Source organism: Sarcophilus harrisii, chromosome 2 (assembly GCF_902635505.1).
Source record: "Sarcophilus harrisii chromosome 2, mSarHar1.11, whole genome shotgun sequence".
Lineage (NCBI taxonomy): Eukaryota > Metazoa > Chordata > Mammalia > Dasyuromorphia > Dasyuridae > Sarcophilus > Sarcophilus harrisii.
The window spans coordinates 33,443,036-33,461,366 of NC_045427.1; the positions used below are offsets into that span (position 1 = coordinate 33,443,036).

An 18,331-nucleotide genomic window follows, 5' to 3' on the forward strand; every position below is an offset into this window, starting at 1 on the left:
GTTCCAAGTTCAAAGGCTTAGCGGAAAGATGCTAGTTGTAGTGAATCACGCGTTCGTTCTCGCGAGATTTCGGCTAAATTAAGACAAAGCTTCCTGATTCTAGGCCGCAATCCCGTCCCTTGCTTCGACCTCTTAAGGAAAGCACAAATATAAGTGTGCGATTTTCGCCCTTTACGTCCATTTTTTCAAATTCGGGGAATTCCGGGGTTGGAACGAGGAGGAAGGGGGAGAATAGAAGCATAAAGGAATGACCCTCAAAGGAGCCGACTGCGAGGACTTCAACTCCCGGAAGCCCATAGGTGTAGCACGTGCGCGGGCCCTCGGACTGCTTCCTACACCGAGGAATTATGGGAATCGTAGTTCGTGGCTAAGCCTACGCAGGCGCAGTTTTCAGGGGCGCTTCATTTCATCCCTTTGTTTTTAGTACTCGGAGGGAGCCGGACATCAGCAGGCGAGCCAGTGGGTGAAAGTGCGCGTGAGTGTGTGTGTGTTCGGCGGCGAGGGCGGGGCAGCGCGGGGTGTGTTTTCGAGGGGCGGGGCGGGGCCGCGGGGTTGCCTGAGTCTCCCTTCCCCTTCAGTCTTCTCCCAGACCGTGGGTTCGAATTCTGCCTCTGCCTCTGCCTCGAGGGCCTTACCCGTGAGACCTAGGGGAGTCCCCTCAGCTCTGCCTCATTTTCCCCGAGTGTAAAGTGGGGGTAACGGCCGTACTTAACTTCTCAGGGTTGTCATGAGGGTCAGATAAAGTGACTTTGTCAAAAGTGTTTAGTTCGTCATTTGTCCTTGTGCCTCTCTGCGGTCCCTTTGGGGGTCTTCTTGGCAGCGCTCCCCAGGGCTTTGCCCTTTGCTTCTCCAGCTTATTGTACAGAGGAGGAAACGGAGGCAGAGAGGGCACGTGCGCCCACTGTCCTGCGCCGTTCACCTCTCGCTGTCCGCAGAGAACGCGCCCCAGATCCCCCTCCGCCCTGCCCCCTCCGGGGTCCCCCTCCGCCCTGCCTGCCCAGCCCCCCCTTCTCCACTACATACATCCATAACACTGCTTGGTTACTTCCTTTGAGAGAGGAGGGAAGCGTTTCCAGCCCCTCCGTCCCATGCCCGGGTTTGCGGGTTACCCGCACTCGGTACTTCAGGATCTCCTCCGGGAGAGGGCCCTGAGCCGATGGAGTCCGGCCGCAGGCAAGCCCGAGGCCCGGGGGGAGCCGCTGCCTCCCTGCCCGCCCCCTGCCCGACCCGGACCTGCGGGTGGCGCTCCCGGAGCCCCGCCCCCTCCGCTGTTGCGCGGTGAAGGATGCCGGAGTCCTTCCCAGCCCGCCCCCCTGCCCGGTCCGCGCAGGAGGCCCTCCCGGAGCCCCGCCCCCTCGTAGTAGGGCAGGGAAGGATGCCGGAGTCCCTCCCTGCCCGACCCGGACCTGCAGGTGGCGCTCCCGGAGCCCCGCCCCTCCGCTGTAGCGCAGGGAAGGATGCCGGAGTCCCTCCCACCCCGCCCCCCTGCCCGGACCTGCAGGTGGCCCTCCCGGGGCCCCGCCCCTCCGCTGTAGCGCAGGGAAGGATGCCGGAGTCCCTCCCTGCCCGACCCGGACCTGCAGGTGGCGCTCCCGGAGCCCGCCCCTCCGCTGTAGCGCAGGGAAGGATGCCGGAGTCCCTCCCTGCCCGACCCGGACCTGTAGGTGGCCCTCCCGGAGCCCCGCCCCCTCCGCTGTCGCGCAGGGAAGGATGCCGGAGTCCCTCCCTGCTCGCCCCCTGCCCGGACCTGCAGGTGGCGCTCCCGGAGCCCCGCCCCCTCCGCTGTAGCGCGGTGAAGGATGCCGGAGTCCCTCCCACCCCGCCCCCCTGCCCGGACCTGCAGGTGGCCCTCCTGGGCCCCTGCCCTCCGCTGTAGCGCAGGGAAGGATGCCGGAGTCCCTCCCTGCCCGACCCGGACCTGCAGGTGGCGCTCCCGGAGCCCCGCCCCCTCCGCTGTAGCGCAGGGAAGGATGCCGGAGTCCCTCCCTGCCCGACCCGGACCTGCAGGTGGCGCTCCCGGAGCCCCGCCCCTCCGCTGTAGCGCGGGAAGGATGCCGGAGTCCCTCCTGCCCGCCCCCCCTGCTGGGCCAGGACCTGCAGGTGGCCCTCCCGGAGCCCCGCCCCCTCCGCTGTAGCGCAGGGAAGGATGCCGGAGTCCCTCCTGCCCGCCCCCCCTGCTGGGCCAGGACCTGCAGGTGGCCCTCCCGAGCCCCGCCCCCTCCGCTGTAGCGCAGGGAAGGATGCCGGAGTCCCTCCCTGCCCGACCCGGACCTGTAGGTGGCCCTCCCGGAGCCCCGCCCCCTCGTAGTAGGGCAGGGGAAGGATGCCGGAGTCCCTCCTGCCCGCCCCTGCCCGGACCTGCAGGTGGCGCTCCCGGAGCCCCGCCCCCTCCGCTGTAGCGCGGTGAAGGATGCCGGAGTCCCTCCCACCCCGCCCCCCTGCCCGGACCTGCAGGTGGCCTTCCCGGAGCCCCGCCCCCTCCGCTGTTGCGCGGTGAAGGATGCCGGAGTCCCTCCCTGCCCGCCCCCTGCCCGGACCTGCAGGTGGCCCTCCCGAGCCCGCCCCTCTGCTGTAGCACAGGGAAGGATGCGGAGTCCCTCCCTGCTCGCCCCTGCCCGGACCTGCAGGTGGCGCTCCCGGAGCCCCGCCCCTCCGGCTGTAGCGCAGGGAAGGATGCCGGAGTCCCTCCTGCCCGCCCCCTGCTGGGCCCCGGACCTGCAGGTGGCCCTCCCGGAGCCCCGCCCCTCCGCTGTAGCGCAGGGAAGGATGCCGGAGTCCCTCCCTGCCCGACCCGGACCTGCAGGTGGCCCTCCCGGAGCCCCCCTCGTAGTAGGGCAGGGGAAGGATGCCGGAGTCCCTCCCTGCCCGCCCCCTGCCCGGACCTGCAGGTGGCCCTCCCGGAGCCCGCCCCCTCTGCTGTAGCACAGGGAAGGATGCCGGAGTCCCTCCCTGCTCGCCCCTGCCCGGACCTGCAGGTGGCCCTCCCGGAGCCCCGCCCCCTCCGCTGTAGCGCAGGGAAGGATGCCGGAGTCCCTCCTGCCCGCCCCTGCTGGGCCAGGACCTGCAGGTGGCCCTCCCGAGCCCCGCCCCCTCCGCTGTAGCGCAGGGAAGGATGCCGGAGTCCCTCCCGGCGGGGCCCCTTCTCCGGCGCTGGCCCCGCCCCGCCCGCGGGAGCCGCCGAGGCCGCAGGAACTGGGCGGGAGACCCAGCCTGAGACCTTGCTGGGGAGGGGCTGGGCGTGGGGCTTCGGCCGCGAGGTGAGAAGCCGGGGCACCCGGGATGGGGAGAGCCGGGCGAGGGCTCCTCGGGAGGAAGCGTGCTGGGAAGGGACCAGCCTGCAGCTGCAGCCCCGGGGCGCTCCCTCCGCCCTGCGCCCGGCCTCGGGAGAATCTCCAACCTGGAGACTGTCACCTCTGGGGGAGGCTTCCCAACCGCACAGCCCTTCAGGAACGGCTGGGAAGCCAGCAGGGCTTCGTCTAGAGCGCTGGTCAGCTCTAGATCTGTTTGCTGAGGTCTAAGTGAAACATCCGATAAAGTAATAACTTGCCATTCTTGTGGAGAGGATGGAAGACGCTGATTAAATCATGCTGTTGAACCGGGTCAGACGCCAGACTCAGTCGTAGTTAATGGGCCGGGAGGTCTTCGGGGGCTCAGCCCATGATGCTTCCACCCGAGCTTGGCCCTGGGCTGTGGAACGTTTCTGTCAGCGCTTTAGATAAAGCGTAGATGCCGTGTCCTGCACACATGTGGGACCCACAAAGCTGGGAGGGACAGCTAGCGTCCGAGGACAGAATCAGGATCCACATAAATCTCAAGAGTTGGGAGCCCTGGACTGAGCCCAAGAAAAGGAAACTCAGTGAGCATGAATGCTTGGGTTTAAAACAGTTTCACCAGTTCTCAGCGATAGGAACTTGGCTAGCGAATTTTGTGAAAGCAATTGGACTGCAAACTCCTAAGCAGTGGTCAGTGTGATAGGGCACCCCAAGAGCCAATGGGAAAAGATGCAGAATTTCCAGGAAGCGGGAGATGAGAGAGTCTGTCCTGCCCCACCTTAGTCAGACTCCATCCAGAGGATTGTCTTCAGTTCCAAGTTTCATTAAGAAGAGCGGTGGTCTGGGGCCACTGGGGGGTATAATGGGTAGGGCACTAGCCCTATAGTCTGGAGCTCCTGAGTTCAATCTGGTCCCAGACACTTGACACTTACTAGATGTGTGACCTTGGCAAGTCACTTAACCCTGAATATCTTGCAAAAAAAGAAATAAGGCTGGTGATAAGTGGGAGGGGACCTCCATGAGGGCAAACAGATTGGGGAAGGGCTTTGGATTCATATCCTGGAGAATCAGCTGAAAGAACTGGAGAAGGGAAGATTCAGAAAGGCCATACTGTCTGAATTAGTTATCTGAAGGACTGTGCCACAAAAAGACTCTGTCCCCAGAGCAAGTTGGAGGCAGGCCGATTTGGGCTTCCTAGAGCTCTCCAGATGCAGCATGGGCTACTAGCAGAAGAGGTGGGCTCTCCTTCCTTGGAGGCCTTCCAGCGTATGTCAGCTCTCTTGTGGCATGTGTGCTTTCTAGACACAGATTGGCTCTTTAATCTCTCAAGCTCTTTCAGCTCTCAAGTGCTGTGATGAAGAGGTCTCAGTTTATGGTGAGAAAATGGCTCTTTTCCACTTTGCTCTAGGTGAGGCTGCAGGTTTTCAGAAGGAACTTTCCAGAGAAACTAAGAGAAAATGAGGCAAAAACTCTGATACTTCAAAACATAGAAATGGGTGTGATATCTTGTTTGTCTACTGGCTTCAGAGATTTTTAGCTAATTCTCCACTAAAACTCTCTTTCCCCCTACTCCCCACCGTCGTAGCATAGTTAATTTAAAAAAATGTATACAAGCATTTATTAAGCACTTACTGTGTTCCAGACACTAAAATAATTAGACCACAAACATTTATTAAGCACTTGCTCTGTACCAGATACTAAAACAATTAGTCTACAAGCATTTATTAAGCACTTGATATATGCCAGATACTGGAGTGTTTCCACATTGAGCCTTCCAGTTTTCTTTTATGTCACTAGATGTGGCTTTGTATTCTGATGTGGGTCCTGGTCTTTCAGATGCTAATTCTCTCATGTAACATTACTGATCCCTTGCAGCTTTCTGTCACCTACACATTTAACAAGCATGTCATCTAAATCATTGATAAAAATGTTCCATGGGACTAGGATAACCTGGGGTGGCCAAGGAGATACAATAGGGGCCCTTTCTTGGTTGATGTTGGTCACTAGTCCTTGGGAGCTGTGATTCAACCAGTTCTGAAGCTGCCCTTCCCTGCTGCCAGCCAGCACAGTTCCATCATGTCCACAAATCGGCACTTTTATTAAGCACTGAGTATGTGCTACACACTGTGCTAATCACAGGGATTAAGGAGGTCCATGACATCTGGGAGGTGACATGCAAGTGAATTGGATTTTAGCGAGGGAGGATTGAGCCAGGTCAACTGCCTCACTTTCCCCTCCAGAGCCATCTGGGTCCAGTGGCCAAACACAGATCTAGACGACTGGAGGTGGCCCTCCACAAGGATTGCATTTAACAAGCAGAAAGACAAGAAACTTCCATGCCAGTGGGTGAGAACAGCACATGAAAGGGAGCTGAAGACTAGGAGAGGACAGGAGGGACACGCACAGGGAACATGGTGGAGAAAGCCCAGAGACCCAGGAAAACAGTGGAGAAAGGAATGAAGGCATGGTTGCCCTGAGCACGTTCCTTCACATGGAGCTCCTTAGAGGAACCCACCAATCCAGGAAGGGTCACAGGGGCAGAGTATATTTCATTACCTTTGTTTTTATCCCTGAGAGAATTTTTCAGTTTTTTGCTGTGATACAAGTATCCCTTGGCCTTCATATCATGAGTGACAGCTCTGTCAAAAAGCAAAGTGATGTGGCTTTGACATGACATCACCAACTCATCCCACTTCTGACACTGAGCAGCTCATTCCCTACCTGAGCCTGCTTCTCCATTAGTAGATTGCAGGATTCCGAGTCGATGGCCTCTGTCGTCCCTTCTCAGTCCATGATCCCCTGCTCCTAGCTGCAAGGTTCATGCATTGATCCGGATCTGACCTTGCTGTCAGGTAGCATCAGCCTAATCCGTCTTTTATATGACAGCTCTTCAGATACTTAAAGACAGGCTGCACACCTTTCCCCCCAAGCCTTCTCCTTTCCAGATTAAACAGCCTTTATTCTCTGGACTGGTCTTCACATGGCATAATTTTGAGGCTCTTCATTATCTGGGAATCTCAGACTTTGATGTAACCTCCGAGTCAATTTTGTCAAACTGGTACATGAACAGGAATCCCATCTTCTCTCCTATGTACCTTATCCATGTTCTTTTATCAACATCCTTATCAGTGTCTCTGCTTACCAATGTCCTTCCTCAAATATAGTGCTTGGAATGGAACATGATACTACATATGTAGTTTGATCAGGACAGAAGCCTCTCATCTTCCTCATTCTAGGTGCTTTCTTTACCAATATATAACATTTATACAATACTTTAAATCAGATAGTGGAAAATCTGTGTTAAAAAGAAGCTTCAGGAATACTTGTAACTGTCCTTTCTGGGATGGTTCCATGGAAATTCAAATTAATAGAATAAGAAGAGAATTTACCAAGAATCCATTCAACCTTTTTTTTTTAAGAACCAAGAAAAGACCCCAAATATGTATGTCTACATATATGTATCTTGTGTCAACATGTATTGTGTCTCTGTGTGTATGTATATACAAAACACCCTTCTCTATGGTGCATGTATATAGCTGAAAATCCTGTGATTGATATTGTGAATGATTTATGGTTGTTTTTTGTAGCCATTGAACCATTTTTTCATTCACCTATTGTTATCCAGCCCAGATCTCTATCCTGTCCACAAGAGTAGCATGAATTAAACTGCATCCTTGGCAGTCTCCCAATTGACTAGCTAAATAACCTCCAAAATGGAGCCGTGCTGATACCATGTGACTCTCACTTCCGCAATATTTATAGTAGGGGGGCAGTAGGGAGGCCAGGTTGGCCCCTTCTGTAACTTCTCCCTCCTCCCTCAGGCCTGTCTTCTCAAGACTCTGCCCTTCCCCCAGGAAGTAGAATTACCGAGGCAAAAGGAATGGCTTCCAGCTTCTCGCCAGCCAGATCCCAGGTGAGTTAGGATGTCCTGTCTTTCCTGAGATTCCATATCATTTCTCAAAGTGTGGATGCATCTCTTTCCCTTTTCCTTCATCTTCTTTCCTCACCCTGTTCACATCAATGGGCCTTACCTCAATCTGTTCTCCCACAGAATATCCTGCTTCTTCTTATGGATGTAGAAGTAGAGTTAGAAGCTACCTTGGAGCCATCCTTCTAATATGCCCAGTTGTCAGAGAAAATAGTCTCAGCAAGGCCAGGTTCCATCCCCAAGATCACACAGTTAATAATAATAGAGCTCAGATTCCAACCCAGGTAACTGCCCTCCAAATCCAGCGTAGTTTGCTGTTCCTATGTTAAGGTCAGGAGACGTTAACGTCAAGGACAGGAAGGAATTCTCCATGCTGAGGATCACAAAGCAAGTACAAGCTTCCTAGATCTTCCCACATGGACCTGTGCACTCAGGCCTCCCCATTCCCCACTTTGGGTCTTCCGGTAGCCTCCCATTCCTTGACCTTAACCCCATTCTCTTCCATGATGCTAGCCAGGCTTGCTGTCTCCACTTTGGGGCTGGTCTTGTTTTGGTAACAGAGATACTTTCATAAGGTCTGCCTTTGTCCAAGAGGTAGGGCCTCATGTAATTGCTGTCCGGATCGACAATGGGGATCGAGCAGGGTCTCTGGAGGATCAAGAGAGAGGGAAGAGTGGGAAGGCAGCTGGCACTCCAGCCTTTCAGTTCTCCAGGGAAGCCAGTTTTTAAAATATCTGCCTTGATCCCCTCACTTGGGTCAGTCCCTAGCTGTTGTTCCCTTAGGGTTGAGGTGGCCTGTATGTTTCCCCAAGGAATCAGAGATTAGATGCAGCAAATCTGGACAGGTGGAACTTGTGCCCTCTGACGTTAGTAGTAGCCACAGCTCAGTGTAGTTTTAACAAAAGCTTCCCTATGAATGTCTCACAGGACATTCATTCTTTCATTCATTCATGACATTCATTCATCAATGGACATTTATTAAGTATTTGCTGTGTACCAAGCACTGGGCTAGGTGCTGGATGAACTGCACTTTCAGTATTGAGGAAATTTTTACATTGACAAGAAAGTACCTCAGAAGCTGCTGCAGGTTTGGCTGAAGGAATATGGGTGTTGGAGAGGAAGGGCCCAGCCAATGCCTCCAAGGGACAGACCGAGCATTCTGGGCCAGATCTTGTATCCGGGAGAAGTCATGGTTTCTTACAGCCAGCACCATCTCCTGACCCAGGATCTTCCAGAAGGATCCTTTGGGAGATGGGACAATTGGGACATGGGGATCCCATGTTTTCCTGAGATGTCAGGAAGGATGAAGAGAGCAGATCCAAGGGGGTAGGATGGGAGGTCAGTAATTTTTTAGAGTCATAGGTCTTTAGTAAATCAGAGAGAAGGGGCAAAGGAAGGTGTTTCCAACCCCGTGCTCCTTCCTCCTTCCATTTGACCAGGACTTGGCCAGAACGGGATCACACTACAGTTTAAGAACTCAGATTCTTTGTGAGCTTCCGAGGCTGAGCATTCCCATTTTGTGAGAGTGCAGGATTTGTCATCAAAGGACCTGGCTACAAATCCTGCCTGCCTCAGGCCCTTACTGTGGCACTCTGGGCATGTCACTGAGTTTTTCCATGCCCCGGCTTCCTTTGGAACTCTCCATCTGCACTCCTGTGGCATATCCTACAAACCTGAGCTTCCCGGACACGAGGGTTTGGGGTCTGATCCTGGGAGGCCCAGAAGGTCCTAGCCTGGGTCACACCCACAGTAGGAAGGATTCCCAGTGGTGAAGGAAGGGGCCAGGGTGTGAGGGCGGGGGCTGCAGTGCCTCATGGGCCTCCTATTCTCAGAAGCAGGGCAAGCCCGCCTGGGAGTGGAATCCCCGCTGACACTGTGAGGAGCACAGACATGCAGGTGGGAGGAGGGAGCCATGTCTCATGCTCTCCCTTCCCCTGAGCATGAGTCCTCTGGGGAGGTGTTTGTACCACATGGGGGCATCTCTCTCTAGGGGTCTTTCTCCTACTTCTGAAGGTTGTTGTGTTACAGGGCTGGGAGTCGTGGTCTGGGGTGGGATGCACAGGTCAGTGTCTGCGACCCCAGTAGTAGCAGTGGCCAGGAGGCTCTGTGCCCTCCAGTAGGGCAAAAGGGCATTTCCCCATTGATGGACATTTATGTAAATCTCACTGCCCAGTTAGAGACTGTGGTGGGGCTGTGGGCTGTGGAGGCAGACTTTCTGCTCCCTGCTGATAAATAGACTAATGTATTTCATTATTGCCTTAAAGTAGCCCAGCTGGTACATCTTTAAGTTGGAGATTAATTTTGCCTGGACCGGTAAGGGACCTGAATTTGTATGGGACCTGCCATTTGGGGCTCCTGTGGGATTAGACTGTGCTTCCTGCTCTCAGTATTCCTAGTATGCATTTGCAGCAGGAAGAGCAGGGTTCAGCCAGAGTGCTCTTTGGTACCCTTAGAGTGTGGTGGGAGAGATCAAGTATGGCCCCCGGGGAGGGTTTTAGGAAGAGATTAGAGAGGGCTCACAGTCTGGGCAGCCTGCATGGCTTGTGATGTGCATTATGGGAGAAGTGAATTCTGAACTGAGGCAGTCACAAGTCCATGTGAGTATGGTTAGTGATGAGTTTGTTGTTCTATGTGAGCCAGGCTTATCCTTTGGCTATCTATTGAAGAGTAATTATTGTCTTCCTAAACTTATATTCCCTATAAAGGCCATCAGTTTTCTATCATAAAAGTCCTTAATTTACTCCTGAATTTGCTAGGTAAAATTATTTAAACAGTATAGAATATAGTTTAAAGGGATAAGCAGAGTCCTTGGGTGCTTAGGAAATATTTGACATGAAATACTGAAAAACTTTGTTGCTGTGAGAACCCTCCCCTCTACATTCTGCTGGCTTCGTGTTTCTCCCCATGGAGGACCGGCTCTGGGTGAGCAGCATGTTTTGCCATTTCAGAAATCGCTGACCTTCCAAGATGTGGCAGTGGACTTCTCCCAGGAGGAATGGGGGCTGTTGGAGCCTGCTCAGAAGGACATGTACAGGGACGTGATGTTGGAGAACTATCAGAACTTCATCTCCCTTGGTACAGATGGCTTCTTTCTCATGAATTATTATATATCTTTTGCACTTGTCTTTACATTTTTTCTTCCTAAAGGCTGAACTGAGTTCTGACTGGTTGTAAAGAAAGATTCTCATGAATACATTTAAAATGGAGACAATCCTAAATTCTCTGATATCAGAGAGTCTTTCTGTTCCATCTTTCCCTGTGAGACTCTGACCAGCCTCTTGGCCCTGCTCCTGAAGACATGATTTCCTGCTTGCATTTTCTCTAGGTCAGATATTCTCCACCAGAGTCCCAGAGAAAGGCCCTGAAGGCATGCAGGAGAGGTTCCTGTCTTTTTAGCAGGGAATATGTTAGAATAAAGAATAAAGAATAAATGCATGTTCTGAGTACAAGATGAAACCAATTCTGACCACCATGCTTCCAAGAAATATATAGTACAACTTTGCAAGATCCTTGATACCATGCTCTGGATATCCCTATTTATTTTGCATTCAGCAGGGCTTCCCATTATCAAACCCAGCATGATTTCCCAGTTGGAGAAAGGAGAAGCTCCATGGATTGCAGAGGGAAGAGTTTCATTGAGCACTTACTTGGGTGAGTAAATAAAAACTAGTCTGAGAAGGTGAGCTCACTCCCTGGAAACCTGGCTCTCCCCTTCAGCAGATCCTTTTCTGGCACAGATGCCCTCATCCTTCCCCCCCAGTCTCAGAGAAACAGGGCCCCCTCTCTGGTCCACACTCTGTGTCCCATCCTTTTCCTTCCCTCTCATTTTAGTGTCTTTTTCTTCTCTGCCCATAATATCTGCTTCTTCAGAGCTTCCTTTCCTCTTTCCTGTCAGAATAAGTCTGACCTTTATTAAGAAAAACCTAAAAACAAACTTTTGCTCAGTCCCTATAGAATATAAGCTTCTCAAGACTAAGAATTGCCCGGCACGTGACCTTCTGGCTGCTTAGTGGTTGTCCCTTGTTCTAGAGGAAGACCAGCATGACATCACTGGGTTAGTGTCCAGCTATGGCTGATCTTGCCAATGGGAGCTCGGAGTGCCCGGCCACAGGTCAGACACAAATAGTCAGTGCTTACTAGATGCTTTGTGTCTTTATGTTAGTGGCCATCAAACCTTCTTGGGTCATGTAGCTTGAGGTTGGCTGAAATCCCCAGATCTAAAACCTTCTTCCAAACCCTAGCCCTATTATTGGAAAATTGGTTTTTTGAATTTAAGGGCAGAAAGACACATTTATGCTTATAAAATTTGTATTTGTTGTTGTTTTCTGGCAAAAGTTTTTAAGAAGTCTTGATCTATCATCCAGTATTTTAATATTGAAATATTACTATTAATATTAAGTAAAATGAGATAATGTATCAAATGCTTTGCAAATGTTACAACAACTTACAAATATTAGACATTCTTAATTCTATTACAAACAAGATTAACAATATTCCTTTTTGATGTGGACTTGCCATTTAATCAGGGAAGGAAGTTCCTGATGAAATAATGTTTTCTATCAATCCAAATGAACAGCTTCTTTGCAACTTACACTTTCAGAGAATTGCTGAGTGGTTAATTAGTTTTCCCGGGATCACACAGCCAGCCTATGTCAGAGGTTCTTTTAACTCTGTATCAGTTCATGCAAGGTAGGTTTTCCTAGATTTTCCCTGACACCATCCCCTTCAGTATTTCCTACAGCACAATGATACTCCATTACATTTTCAGTGATTTGTTCATCTGTTCCTCAATTGATGAACACCCTTTAATTTCTACTTCCTTGGCACTACAAAAAGAGGTGCTGGAAGTATTGTGGTACATGTGGGTACTTTTCTTCTTTCTTTTGTGATATAGGAGTATTATTGTTGGTACAGAGGAAATGCACAATTTAAGTTACTCAGCAGAAGGGCTTTACCAGTTCAGAACTCCACCAGCCTATGTTAGTATGCTTGTGTTCCCCCAGCTCTTCTCATATTGATCATTTTTCTCTTGCTTTAATTTTCATTTCTCTGATCACTAGTAATTTGAAGCATTTTTGATGACTATTGATAACATATAGTTATTCACTTGAAAACTTCCTTTCATATACTTTGACCTAGTCACTTGATTTCTGCATTTCTTATACCTCAGGTAAGAAGAAATAAACTTGTTTTTGCATCATATCTTCCTATAAAATTGATTCTGAAATCCCATGGGGGTCAAAGAAAAAAAAAGACTCTATACATGCTAACATATCCATAGCATTACTTTTTATAAAACTTTGCCAAAAAACTAAAAGTTTGTGTACTTCAGTTGGGAAACAGTAGAAAAAATTATGTTTTGAGAGTACAGAGGAATATTATTTTTATGCTGTAAGAAATGACAAGACAAATTCAATATAAACTGACATACAATGAAGTAAGCAGAACCAGGAAGAAAATATACATGGTATATGTAATAATGTAAATGAAATGAGCATTAAAAGGAAGTCAGAATCATAGTAAGTGTAATGCTCAATCCTGGTTCCAGAGACTAGATAAGGAATCCTACCTCTCTGCTCTCAGTAAAGAGGCAGGAACAGAATGTTGCATACACTTTCAGACTTATTCACTGTGTCAGTTGGTTTTGCTTCACTTTTTTTCTTTATTGTAAAGGAGGATTCAATTTGTGTGTAGTAAGAATATTGTGGATCCATACTTTCTTTTTTGAAGCCTTAAAAAGATATCTGTTTGATAAGAGGTTCCTAAATTTTGTCAGAGATTTGTTTCAGGTTTAACTACTTTTAGATTCTAGAATTTACATATTTTCCTTTTTTTTTTTAATTTAGGAAATTGGGTGGCTAGGTTTTCTAATCTCATTTACCAAAGACTTCAGTTCCTCCTTAATGATGAATAAGGAGAAAAAAAATCTAGAACTTGGAACAGGCCACCTTTTTTTTCCCAGCTCAGAAAGCAATGGATATTGATACTTCTTTGTTTCTTTCAGGTTCCCTTGATCAGAAGATGAGATTCAAAACCATTGAATCAGCTCTCAAGCAGTGTATTTCTATGGGAGAATCATCTAGTGAGAGACTTACAAAGAATGATATCCGAGATTCTAAAGTGTCAGAAATGTGGAATTATGATATCAGGTTAGAAAGGCAGAAATGCAACCAAAAGAGACAGTCTAGACACGTAACAATGACTCACAGAAAAACTTCAAATGAACCAAGTGCTGCTCATGAAGGTAATACTTTGTGGAGAAAGCTCAGTCTAGGGTCAGTTTTTGACACACAACAAAAAGTTTCTGTGAGAAAATGTCCATATAAATATGATACACTTGGAAAGAACTTTAAGCCGTTTTCAGACCTAATTAAACATAATAGATTCTCCTTAGGCAAGAAAATGTCCAAGTATAATAAATGTAGAAAGCCCTTCAGCTATCACTCAAACCTTATTTATTACCATAGAATACATTCTCAAGGGAAAGCATGTAAATGCAATGCATGTGGCAAAGCCTCCAACATTAACTCTTGCCTTACTGCAAACCAAAGAATTCATTCTACAGTGAAGCCCTATAAATGTAAAGAATGTGGGAAAGCCTTCAGTCGAAAGGGAAATTTTAAAATACACAAGATTATTCATACTAGAGAGAAATCTTTTGAATGTAATGAATATGGAAAAGACTTCAGGAAAAATCAGTACCTAATTCAGCATCAAACAAATCATGCTGGAGAGAAATATTTCGAATGTAATGAATGTGGAAAAGGCTTCAGGAAAAGCTCATCCCTTATACAACATCAAAGAATTCATACTGGAGAGAAACCATTTGAATGCAATGAGTGTGGGAAAGCATTCAGCCAGAAGGGAAGCCTTAATGCGCATCAGAGAATTCACACTGGAGAGAAACCCTATAAATGTAAAGAATGTGGACAAGCCTTCAACTGGATGGGAAACCTTAATACACATAAAAAAATTCATACCGGAGAGAAACCCTATGTATGCGATGAATGTGGGAAAGTCTTTAGCAGGAAAGGGAGCCTTATTGCTCATACCAGAATTCATACTGGAGAAAAACCTTTTCAGTGTAATGAATGTGGTATATCTTTCAAATGGCGTAGATACCTTAAAGAGCATAAAAAAATTCATACTGGTGAGAAACATCTTGAATGTAATCAGTGTGGGAAAGGTTTGAGGAAGACCTCATCCCTAATGCAACACCAAAGAATTCACAATGGAGAAAAACCTTATAAGTGTAATGAATGTGGAAACTCTTTCAACCGGAAGGAACATCTTAAAACACATAAAATAATTCATACTGGAGAGAAACCATTTGAATGTAATGAATGTGGGAAAGCCTTCAACCAGAAGGGAAGCCTTAATATACATCAAAGAATCCATACTGGAGAGAAACCATATAAGTGTAAAGACTGTGGGAAAGCTTTCAGATGGAAGGGAAACCTTAATACACATGAGAAAACTCATACTGGAGTGAAACCCTATAAATGTAATGAATGTGGGAAATCCTTCAGTCGAAAGGGAAACCTTAATGCACATAATAGAATTCATACTGGAGAGAAACCTTTCCAGTGTAATGAATGTGGGATAGCATTCAAGTGACTCGCAAATCTTGCTAAGCATTAGACAATTTGTACTGGAGAGAAACCTTTGAATATAATGTATTTGGGAAAGCTTTCAAAGGAATACCTTGCTGATCATCAAATAATTATTTCTGGGGAGAATCTTTATAAATGTAATGAATATAGTTCATCCCTCATCAGAGACTTCATATTAAAGGTGAACTGTGGAATTGTTATATAATGGGGGGATGTCATAAATTCATCATTTATTAAAAACTGAATAGGTGTTAGATTTTTTTTCACCAACTACCTCATCATTGTTGCTTTGAGAAGGGAAAATGACAGTATCCTTTTTATCCCTCTTGTTCATATCTATTAAATGCCATTAAGTACCATTGAAGTTATATTGTATTAGGTATTTGAGAATATTAAGTTAAAGATGGTCCTTGACTTAAGGCTCACATAGAGGCAAAAGGGAGGAAAAAATGTGACATAATTAAAACAATATATGGTAATTATATGATATGTACAGTAAGAAGTTTGCAAATTCTAAGCAGGAAAAGATATTACAGATATTAATCTGGTAGGGCAGTGAGGATTGGGGAAGTCTTTGTGGAGGAGAGGCTAGTGCAGTGATATTAAAAAAAAATAGGACATTAAGTGGAAAGTACTTTACAGGCTTAGGGAATACTATAGGCAAAGCCTAGAGGCAGAACAGAATGGAACTTTAGAGGGATTTGGTAAATAATCCAGTTTAGCAATTAGCAGTTAAGAGTATAGAAGACAGTGCTAAACCATGAGTCAGATACTGGGACCAAACATTTAGTAGCCATGTGACTTTGAACAAATTATTTAATCTCTCCAGATGTTGGATTCTTCGTCTGTAAAATGAAAATTAGATAATATCTACAGTCATTTCTGACAGACACCATGGTGAAATCAATCATCCTTGGAGTCAGGATAGCCTGATTTCAAGTCTTATTCCTGACACATACTTATGGCTGTTTGACCACAGGCGAATCCCTTAATTCCTCAGATGACTTTCTGAGGTTTAAAATTACAGATTGTTCACCACACTTCATTGGTAGAAGGAATTTCCACAAGTAAAACATTGAAATCTCACATTTAGCACAAAGTTTTTTCCAGCTCTTCATGAAGGTGCCATTTTACTTTTGTCTTTTAATGCCCAACACAGAGCACAGTGCTTTGCACTTAATAAGCACTTCATAAAGATTTTTTAATAAATCAATGATGATCCTGTCAGTAGAATGAGATAAAAATGTGTGGCAATGCCAATTTAGGAAGGGTTTTGATTGTCAAGGCTAAAAAATTTGAACTTACTTTGAGGGGTGATTGAAAGTCCCCAAAAGATTTTCAGCAGAGAAAGGAATATAATTTAAACATAAGTAAGATGGATATGTTAATTGCTAATATTTATGTAACACTTTAAGGCTTAGGAAGTTTTATATATATATATATATATATATATATATACACATATATGTATATATATAAATGAGTATATGTATGCACACACATATATAGCCTCATTTGTGTATATGTATATACACGAATATATATAATATACATATGTATTTGTCTGTATGGCTTCATTTGACACAACCTGTAAGGCAATGCTATTGTCTCCATTTTACAAATAAGGAAACTGAGGCTAAAAAGTTCAATGATTTGCTGAAAATCACACAATAAAATATTTGAGGTCAAATTTGAACTCAAATCTTCTCTACTATGCCATCAATTAACCTCTTTTTGTGATGTTTTGAAGAAGGTACTAGATAAAGGAGAACTAGTTGCCACAACTATTGCCACAATCCAAATCAGTGATATTGGAGGCCTACATTAGACTGTTGGTAGGAGAAATAGCCTCACACCAATGCACACCCATCTTCCTTTCTACCACCCTACTGCCACTATACTCCTTGGGAACTATAAAGTGGTATAGAATATTAGTGCTTTATCCTGAATATTTGTCTTATATTTCTTCTACTTTTAAGCCACCTCGAGTCATCTTACTGTTCTCTGTTATAGAGGCTCCATCTTTGCCTCCTAATATCATTTAGGGCCGTAGGACTAGAAGGCATCTGAGGATCCTTCAATGTGTTATGTTATATTGGAGGACAGATTCTCATAGGTAGTAATTTCAGAGCCAGGATTTAACCTCCACTGGCCTCTGACTCTAGGGCTCCTTTCATTAGTATTTCCAGAGCCAGGTTCTACCTCCCACATATTCTCTTCATTTCTAAGAACATCCCTGGGTAAATTCTTGGTTCTCCTTTGCATATTTTCCCATCTCCTGCTGTTGTAGGATATGTTGAACTATGAAAGCTCCAGTTCATTTCATGGTGGCTGCTTTGTATTGTCTATGAGCCTTTCTTATCATGTGTATGGGGATAGGTTTACTTCTGCAAATGCTATGATTCCTCACTCTGGGAAATAAAAGTGAATTAATATTGCTTATTATAAAATATATAAATGCATGAATACATTTATGCATGACTTTATTGATACATAAGGCTTCCCTTCCTTTGAGTCTTTGTGTATTGGGTTTTTTTCTCCATAAGAATCTGAGTTAGCTTTCCTTTAAATAATCCCACCTAGCACTATATAAATGGCACCTGTCACTGTCATTGCAGTAGCAGACTCCTAACAGCTTACATCTGCTTTCTCCTCTTCCCCTTAAATCTAATCTTTAAAGCAATGGGCTCTAAACCTTTTTGATGGTGCACCCTTATACATGAGTTTTTATTTCTAAATTATATACCTGTTCAAATATACTAAGGGTTGCTGGGCAGCACCCTAGTGCACAGAGTGCCGAGCCTGAAGTCAGAAGAACTCATCTTCCTGAGTTCAAATCTGGCTTCAGACACTTCTTAGCTGTGTGACCCTGGGCAAGTCACATCACCCTGTTTGCCTCAGTTTCCTCATCTGTAAAGTCAGCTAGAGAAAGAAATGACAACCACTCCAGTATCCAGTATCTCTGCCAAGAGAACCCCAAATGGCATCACAGAGTTGGGCATAACTGAAAAATGACTGAAGAATAAAAGCAAATTTGTTATGTACATTATAAAACATTTTCAAAGTACAAATGTAAAGTGATGAAATAAGCAATTTTTAGAAGTCTTTTATTATTGGTACAAAATCATTGATATCATTATTTTAAATGAGAGTAATGAGGCCGCTAAGTAGTACAGTAGATTTCTAAACTTGGAGTCAGGAAGGCTTGGATTCAAATACAGCCTCAGATACTTCCTAGCTGTGTGACCCTGAGCAAATCACTCTCTGCCTGCCTCAGTTTTCTTATCTGTAAAAGAAGATGATAATAATAGCATCTGTCACCCAGGGTTGTTGTGAAAACAAAATGAGATTATAATGCAAATAACTTGCAAATAAATGCAAATAACTTTACAAACCTGAAGATGCTATGCAAATGTTAGCTAGGATTGCATTATTATATACTAAATATATTGAAATATATAATATATATTAAATATTTAAAAGTATATATATATATATTTGTACATCACAAATAAACA

General features: G+C 46.4%; 2 protein-coding genes across 4 annotated transcripts; one reads left to right on the forward strand and one right to left on the reverse strand.

Moving 5' to 3' along the window:
• The first annotated feature begins 251 nt into the window (after positions 1-251).
• On the forward strand, positions 252-16,232 carry LOC100927822 (zinc finger protein 883). 3 transcript variants are annotated; one of them, XM_031957148.1, is made up of 5 exons: positions 252-475; positions 7,094-7,185; positions 10,149-10,275; positions 10,753-10,851; positions 13,205-16,232. In XM_031957148.1, the coding sequence occupies exons 2-5, from the start codon at positions 7,153-7,155 to the stop codon at positions 14,815-14,817; spliced, it is 1,872 nt and encodes a 623-aa protein (XP_031813008.1). In that variant the 5' UTR covers positions 252-475; positions 7,094-7,152; the 3' UTR covers positions 14,818-16,232. The 3 variants fall into 3 exon arrangements, with proteins under 3 accessions (XP_031813008.1, XP_031813010.1, XP_031813009.1); XM_031957150.1 differs by having other exon boundaries at positions 10,756-10,851; XM_031957149.1 differs by lacking the exon at positions 252-475 and having other exon boundaries at positions 6,755-7,185.
• LOC116420950 (spidroin-1-like) lies at positions 1,124-3,746 on the reverse strand. Its single transcript, XM_031949215.1, has 3 exons — positions 3,671-3,746; positions 2,002-3,551; positions 1,124-1,870 (listed from the first exon to the last, which is right to left on the reverse strand). The coding sequence occupies exons 1-3, from the start codon at positions 3,744-3,746 to the stop codon at positions 1,124-1,126; spliced, it is 2,373 nt and encodes a 790-aa protein (XP_031805075.1).
• Positions 16,233-18,331: the final 2,099 nt, after the last annotated feature.

Bases quoted from the DNA above. Each gene is read 5' to 3' on its own strand.
- LOC116420950 (XM_031949215.1), bottom strand. From the start codon at position 3,746: ATGTGTGCAGGACACGGCATCTACGCTTTATCTAAAGCGCTGACAGAA. The intron at 3,552-3,670 runs GTGGAAGCATCA...CCTCTCCACAAG, and splicing joins CAGCCCAGGGCCAAGCTCGG to AATGGCAAGTTATTACTTTA. The intron at 1,871-2,001 runs GTCCGGGTCGGG...CCTGCGCTACAG, and splicing joins TCCGGGAGCGCCACCTGCAG to CGGAGGGCAGGGGCCCAGGA.
- LOC100927822 (XM_031957148.1), top strand. From the start codon at position 7,153: ATGGCTTCCAGCTTCTCGCCAGCCAGATCCCAG. The intron at 7,186-10,148 runs GTGAGTTAGGAT...TTGCCATTTCAG, and splicing joins TCTCGCCAGCCAGATCCCAG to AAATCGCTGACCTTCCAAGA. The intron at 10,852-13,204 runs GTGAGTAAATAA...TGTTTCTTTCAG, and splicing joins TTCATTGAGCACTTACTTGG to GTTCCCTTGATCAGAAGATG.